Source organism: Magnolia sinica, chromosome 5, assembly GCF_029962835.1.
Source record: "Magnolia sinica isolate HGM2019 chromosome 5, MsV1, whole genome shotgun sequence".
Taxonomy (NCBI): Eukaryota; Viridiplantae; Streptophyta; class Magnoliopsida; order Magnoliales; family Magnoliaceae; genus Magnolia; species Magnolia sinica.
The window spans coordinates 2,385,474-2,393,077 of record NC_080577.1 but is presented as its reverse complement, the minus strand read 5'-3'; the positions used below and the strand labels follow the sequence as shown (position 1 = coordinate 2,393,077).

Below are 7,604 nucleotides of genomic sequence, written 5' to 3'. Positions count from 1 at the left end.
AAAACAAAACAAAGGAAATAAAAAGTGGTTCCTGTTCAATTGTCAGAAATCCATTGATTGAACGGCTGAGATCATCCCACAGTCCGAGTTTTGGCACGTAGTTTCTTTCATAGGTGGGCCACATCTTTCGCCGGCTCTGACCAACGTCGTCCCGAATCCCAAAACAGTATCCTGTTTGTTCAGGTCCTCACGAGCTGTATCGCCCTTTCTCCGTTACAAAACCCCTCCTCTCTCTCGCTCTCTCTCTCTCTCTGTCTCTCTCTCTCAGAAAACAGCCCTAAAGAAAACCGCTTCTGTTTCCCATCTGCCGTCGTTTTGTCTCCTCTCTCTCTCTCTCTCTCTCTCTCTCTACAGAAAAAGTCTAAAATGGGTACTGTTTTTTCTCCCATTTCTCTGCCAAATCTATAGGTTTTCGGATAAACGGAGAGCGACCCTATCCATCTTTTCCTCTCTGTTTTCCCTTTCTCTGCAGAGATATTTTCTCCCTCTTTGACTCTCTCTCTAAATATTGAGTTTTTGAAGACACAGACAAACCCATTTCTCGGCTGAAGCTGATTTCTTTTTTCTTTTCAAGGTACGTTGATTCCACCATTTTCTCTTAAAATTTCATATTCCTTGTGCTTCTTTTTTGTAGCTTTTTTTTTTTTTTTTTTCAGTTAGGTATGTTTTGTTTTATTTTTCAGAAATGGTGTTCTTTTATATATATATAGTTTTTGGTTGTTGGGTAACGTTATTTTCTTTTTCTTTTTTTGTTGGGTGATGAGTAGTGGAAATAAAAGGACTACATTTGTTTCATGGTTTTATTTTTTGGGTGTTGATTGGATATGATTTTAGATGCTTATTTCACTCTTTATATGGTTTTAGATCTTAGTATAAGATTTGAATGATGTTTTTTTTTTTTTTTTTTCTTCTTTTCTTGTGGGGTTTTTCTTTTTAATTTTCTATATTAATCTGATGTATTTTAGTGGTGATTTTAGTGCTAAGGATTCTGAAATGGGATTCTTCTTCTAATTTTTATTTGATTTCTCTTAATCTGATCTTTCTGATGTAGGTTTTTCTTTATATCTTACTGTTTTTTTTTTTTTTTCCTTTTCTTTTCTTTTCATGAGCTGTGGGTAGCATGTGTTCAGCTCACACTTATAAAATCCAGTCTGGTCATTGGGTGGCCCACCACGGATGTGCTCTGGTCCCTAGCTCATAGATCGTGCTGTGTCAATGATCCTAACAGCCAGATTTGAGGGAAAGATGGATGGCTGAAAAAATCATCATGGGTCTACATTTGATGCTCGAATCCGGAATTAGGATGGTATGGAGTCTTATTTTTGAGCCATGGACATCCATGTTGTGGTCCGCCCAACGAGCGGGCCTGCCTCATGCTTGTGTGCTGCGATTAGGGGTGTGTTTTTCCATTATCTGTGACAAACCTATGTGGGCTGGAAGAGTACCAACCTGGTCTGATCATCAGGTTGGTCACACCATGGATGAGTAGCTCATGAATCAGGCCACTAGGGTGATCTAAATCCTCGATTTGGGAGCAGAAAATGGGTGGTTATGGAAAGTTGACCGATGATCTATATTCAATGCTCGAATCCATCGGTTAGGATGGTCTCTCCAGCCAATTTTTGGGCACTGAGACATTCGTGTTGGGGCCCACCTGATGAGTGGTCCTGTCCCAAATACGTGTGGCGCGAATAGGGGTGTGGAAGTAGGTGCTGCATTTCTTATCTGCGATACCTGGATGGGATTTCATCTGTTCTAGAGACTGATGTGTTTTTTCTTCCTTTAAAAAAAATAAAAAATGTTATCCAGGTTCTGAGATATTTGAATGTGATTCTTCCTGTTCAGAAATTCTATATGTGAATTTGGTTTTTATTTCGATTTTCTTCTCTTTTCATCCACCTTAGGTTTTTCCCTCATCTCGGAAATGGATGGTGAAACATCATGGGTCACTCACTGTTTCAACAACACAGGCGGAGACATTGCAGAATTCGAAGCGTTTTCAGAGATCAGCGATGAGGGCGATAAAGACTCATTGGTGTCTTTGGATTTTATCCTTCCTGATGATCTGCTAGAGAGAATTCTGTCATATTTGCCGATTGCAAGTGTGGTCCGTGCAGGGTCTGTTTGTAAGAGGTGGAACAAGGTCGTGAATTCGAGGCGGTTCTTATGGGATTCTTCCATCTTATTGCAGAAACCATGGTACTTCATGTTTATTAGCAGTGATGATCCAGGAGGGTATGCATACGATCCGATCCTTCGTAAATGGTATGGCTTTGAACTTCCATGCATCGTGACTTCTAATTGGTTTATCGCTTCTTCGTGCGGATTAGTTTGCTTCATGGATAACTACAGTAGAAGCCAGCTCTTCATTTGTAATCCAATCACGAGAGACTGGAAGAGGCTCGAAGAGCCCCCAGGGCTGAAATTCTCTGATTACAGCGCACTTGCAATATCAGTAGACCGGAAATCCCGCGGTTATACCATTGCCATCCTGAAATCTAAGCAAGTGCCTGGTGATTTCCTTCGGTGGGATCTCTCGATCCATATCTATGACTCAGAAACGAAGTCATGGGTGACTTCCGTGACAGAGGTGTTGATGGGATGGAGGGGAGGTGATGAGAGTGTGATCTGTGATGGGGTTTTGTACTGCTTGATTTACTCTACTGGGGTTCTGGGTGGTTCCGAAAATCGCCATGGCCTGATCATGTATGATCTGTCCACCAGATCTTCCTGTGTTTCTTTGATAGGGACTTCGATCCCAGTGCCATGCTCTCTCACGTGTGGCCGGCTGATGAATCTCAATGATAAGCTGGTGATGGTTGGTGGGATTGGAAAACCGGATCGGCCTGACATCATCAAGGGAATTGGCATCTGGGTACTTAACAGGAAAGAGTGGCGAGAGGTTTCTAGAATGCCCCACAAGTTCTTTCAAGGATTTGGGGAGTTCGATGATGTCTTTGCGAGCAGCGGAACCGGCGGCCTCATATACATTCAGAGCTACGGAGCACCGGCATTGCTCGTTTTCGACATGAACCAGAAGCAATGGAAGTGGTCGCAGAAGTGCCCTGTGATTAAAAGGTTCCCCCTTCAGCTCTTCACTGGCTTTTGCTTCGAACCTAGGCTTGAAGTCGCTCCTTAGTTCAATTTCCCAGATTTTCTATTCGGCGAAGCGGACATTCGGCGAAGCGGACAAGATGTCTGCAATTGCGAGAGCTGCCTCACAACTTCATCGGCATTTTGAAATCCTAGGCAAGCAGAAAAGGCAACCCATTTCTCGAAATGGAGGTATGATTCTTTTGCTTTTGGTACCAATGAAATATCAATGCAAAACAGATACAATGACCTAAGGAAGTTGATGAATGCAACATTACATTTTGCTTGTTTTGTTGTTGCTGCTGCTGTTGTTTATTTGAATTTCTTCTTCTTCTTCTTGAAAAGTGATGTTTCTTTAAACTTTTGATTTCATGGATTTGATGATGAAATGAACACACACGACAGAGCGGATTTTCTCGTTTGTTCATCTGTTATTTGCTAGACAAACAAGAGCGCGGTGCCACCATTTGGTTGAGAAGGCCCTGAATAGATGAGCTTTTGTTGAAGATTGTGTTCTGGTTAACAAACACTCAGCCATGTTTGCACTTACAAGTGAATTGAATTGCTATGTTTCCTAATATTCATAATGACGAAGCAGTCTTCCAACTGTTGTTAGGACCCTTTCAAGTCCTAACTTTAGAATTAATGAACCTATACCTTCGGTTATTTCGACTTTATTTTTATCGCTGATTGCAACTCAAATCTATGGGGCATCCAAACACATTACAATTGCACAATGCTGCTTGTTTCTTTTTTCTTTTGGTTCTGCTTTTTTTTTTTTTTTTTGACAATGGTATTGCCATTTGTTTTATGTGGGTCCAAAGTCGACTTGGCAGAAAACCCATTTCATCAAGTCCTCATTGAGAGTTACAGCTGAGTTTCTTTTGAGTTTTACTGGAATTCTCCTTTTTTCTTTTTTTTTTCTTTTTTTGTTTTTTCCACATATTTTCTAGATTACACTCTTATCTCCTATATTTTTAATGATTATAGTTTATTAATAAATTTTTATATGTAAAAATGATATCTAAATCTCTGATTTTTCTTCTCAAGTCTTGACTTTTGCTGACTTGTCGGGTCTACCCGACTCGGTGGACATTATTAGTATGCTCTAAATAGATCTATGAGACATTCTATACCTCAGATTAGTTACCGTGTTTGTTAGCCCCATTTCACTCCACTGAAGTATTTTTTGGGCGCATTTGGGTGACCCTTGAATTGAATTTGCAATTAGTTCCAAATTGCGATTTCCTTGGCATTCAAATAGGGGTTCTAGGCTTGAAATTTCTAGTTGGGTTCGGAAGAAATGATACCTGATCACATACTAGGCTGTTGATAAGGTACATCAACTTTATTTTCTACCTATGTATTACCTGCCTAGAACATCCAAACCATGGAAAGGGTGGACCATACCAGGAAGATCACTTAGAGCGAAAATTGGAACAACCCACTTGTTGGTGAGTCAGACCATCAGCTGTATTTATTTCATCGGTGTAGCCTGCATGATGAATGGACCAACCTGATTCTCGGCCTAGGTGGTCTTTATGATATGGCCCACCTTTTCCACGGCTCAGATGTTATACACAAGTGACGCCTCGGGGGTGCATAACTGCAATTTGAGAGGGCTACTTCCCCTTGATTAAACTAAAGGGCCATGATTGAATTCTCCCATGCATCCAATCCAATCGTGGCCTTGATGCTGTTTGGATTTTTCAAGCCCCTCGTTGAACCGTGAAGTCAACCCCTGGTATCTACGGCTAATAACACTGGGCCTGAAAATCAAGGCCGTCCACTAATCAGGCAGGATGCATTAGTACACTGATTTGATCCATTGGCTGTTCATTATCGTCTACTGGGGGGGCCCCTGATGAATAGATTAATCTGATCTCTATACCTAACGATATTAAAGGTGGGGCCCAGCCTTTTGGACGGCTCAGATGTTGTACGTATATGTCATGTTGGCTGTGTACGGGAAAAGGAAGGGAACTTTACTGTCCATCAAGGTGTATTTATTAATTGCAGATGAAGCCTAATAGCCAATATGTTTTCTGGTGGTTGAATGAGTATGATTACTGATCGGCGGGTGTTATACTGTTATATAAAACAGTGCAAGAGATTGTACGGTAGCTTCAGGCTTTCAGTTTGTACAAGAGGAGACAATTGTCCAGTGATCCGGAGCGTTGATATGATGGGACTCACCTTCGAAGGCACATGCACCAAAAATTCTCTAGATTGGGAGATCCTAGCCACACAGTATTTGGCCTTTTATTCGAAAGTACATCCACACAGTGCTTTCTTTTGTTTGGAATCTTTTTGAAAGTTTGATCCATGGAGTATCACAACTGTTGCCAATAAAATCAGTGGTCCGGATCACTGAACATTGGGCCCACTTGTACAAACTGAAAACCCAACGGTATTGATAGGTAGATATCTGTCCACTGGACGCGTAGCAGGGTAATATATCAATCAGATCCACCCCACCAGGACTGATGGGTTACGATTTAAAAAAAAAAAAAAAACCCCATGAGCATCCCATTGCATATTCAACTGTAAACTGTTTCGTTTCCACCGTTGCATTAATGGCCACAAATCAGATGGATAGGGTTGTCCAACAAAATTGGAAATTTGAGATATTAACCAACCTTCCTAGGGCCCTTCATATGGATGGACTTGATTTGCAAATCACCCTGCCTAATGTACTGCACAGAGATCTATCTACCATTTTCGGGTTCATAGAGATCTACCGTATCATTTCCCTTCCAACTTTGTGAGATCAATGATATATGCGTGCCAGGATGATATATCTATCCGGTCCGTCCATCTAGTTACCCTTACTGTGGTCGGAAAATGGTTCAAATTATACATGGATCGGATGACTCTAGCTATCTGATCTGTGTCCCTTGAAGGGACGGTTGAAAAATGAAAAAAAGAAAAAAGAATAAAAAGGTTAACGGTCAAATATTCAGTGGGGAACATGGAAATTGAAAGAAAGTGACAGATAGGATGGACTGTTATGGTTGAATTTTAAACACCAGCTGTCCATGATAGGGCCCATTAGATGAATGGTCTGGCATGATTGATACAGCTCCTTGCCACGTGTACTAATGAGAGATGGTTGTACTATATATTCCGGATCTACCGTGTCATCTACCTTCAACTTACAACATCCTTGCTGTTGAAAATGATGGTTGGACAAGAACCTCTCGTGAGGACCATTGCTGTATCCTGTGTTTGGCTGCAAATATATTATAAAATATCATGATATTGGTGCAACCAAACGCACCCTAAGTTAGAAAGGGCTTTTCTTATAGGTAGGCATGTCCCTTTTTGAAAAGGATTGGATGCACCTTCCAACGAACGCATGCTTAGGTGGCCCACAATAGCACTTTTGTTCCGGATCAGAATCCTCTGCAACCCCTTTTGTAGGCAGGCGTGCAACATTAGATCTCTGTGGGGCCCACTGTTATATGTGTGTGAAATCCTCTCGGTCCATCAGTTGTGGCACCTTATGCTCACTGTACATAATGAAAAAATAAAATCAGTGGGACACAAAATTCATGTGGCTGACATCATGTGAATAATTTAAATTAGGACTAAAATCTCTAAATTCAATCAGCAGGGCGAACCTGTGTTTGGGTTCAGGGACTATGTATCTGCATCCTGGTGGGGCTCACCTGATGAATGGGTTAGATGGAATAAATAATACCGTGGCCGTCGATAGGTTTATATGGCGTGCGTCTCCCATCCCCACTGCTCCTTTTTGTGCGGTCCACATGAATTTTGGGTCGACCTGATTTCGGCAGCCAGATGTTAATATGAGATGTTGCAACCGATGGATGGATTGGATTTTGTACACACATCATGGTGGTTCCCGTGGGGCAGGCTCTTCCCGCAACAGGTGTGGTACAGGATTTCGGACCCCACCCTAAATGATGCTTTTCGGGTCCCAATCGACGACATCGAATTTCTCACGTGTGCACTTCACGTGTGTTTGTATGATGCAGGCCTTTACATTCTACCTTATCCGTACAGCTCACGAATCGGGTACTGATATGATGAGTCCGGATCCTCTGCCGCGTCAGTACAGAAAGCTTATTCAAAGGAGCAATCAAAATAAGGCTGACCAACCATCGCGTGGGCCACCACTTGAATTTGGACTTTTTGGGTGGATGTGCATCTTCTTCTATGCCGTGGCCCACCTAATGCTTTTATCGGCCTGAGTTTTGGGTCATCCTATCATCATGTCTATGTGTACCTGATGCGCGGATTCCGGTTTCCTGCCAACCCCTTTTTAGGAAGTTTCTGTGCTGGGATACTAGGTGGGGCCCACAGAAATGTTTGGGATAAATTCATCCATCTGTTTCCTGATATCATCTCAGGACATTCAATAAAAAATGAGGCAAATTTAAAACTTAAGTCGGCTACACCGGAGTAAAAATCGGAAAAAGAGTTTACTACCACCGGAATCTTTTTGGGCTCCAACTTGATGTTTATATGCTATCCAGACCCTTTAT

General features: G+C 41.8%; 1 protein-coding gene and 1 long non-coding RNA gene across 2 annotated transcripts; one reads left to right on the top strand and one right to left on the bottom strand.

The window, feature by feature from the left end:
- The first annotated feature begins 289 nt into the window (after positions 1-289).
- Positions 290-3,170, top strand: LOC131245096 (F-box/kelch-repeat protein At3g61590-like). Its single transcript, XM_058244313.1, has 2 exons — positions 290-574; positions 1,905-3,170. Exon 2 carries the CDS (start codon positions 1,925-1,927, stop codon positions 3,137-3,139), a length of 1,215 nt encoding a protein of 404 aa, XP_058100296.1. The 5' UTR covers positions 290-574; positions 1,905-1,924; the 3' UTR covers positions 3,140-3,170.
- A 5-nt stretch (positions 3,171-3,175) lies between these two features.
- Positions 3,176-5,338, bottom strand: LOC131245097 (uncharacterized). The gene is made up of 2 exons (XR_009170777.1): positions 5,183-5,338; positions 3,176-3,273 (listed from the first exon to the last, which is right to left on the bottom strand). It is a non-coding gene; the product is annotated as an uncharacterized LOC131245097 (long non-coding RNA).
- Positions 5,339-7,604: the final 2,266 nt, after the last annotated feature.

Bases quoted from the DNA above. Each gene is read 5' to 3' on its own strand.
- LOC131245096 (XM_058244313.1), top strand. From the start codon at position 1,925: ATGGATGGTGAAACATCATGGGTCACTCACTGTTTCAACAACACAGGC.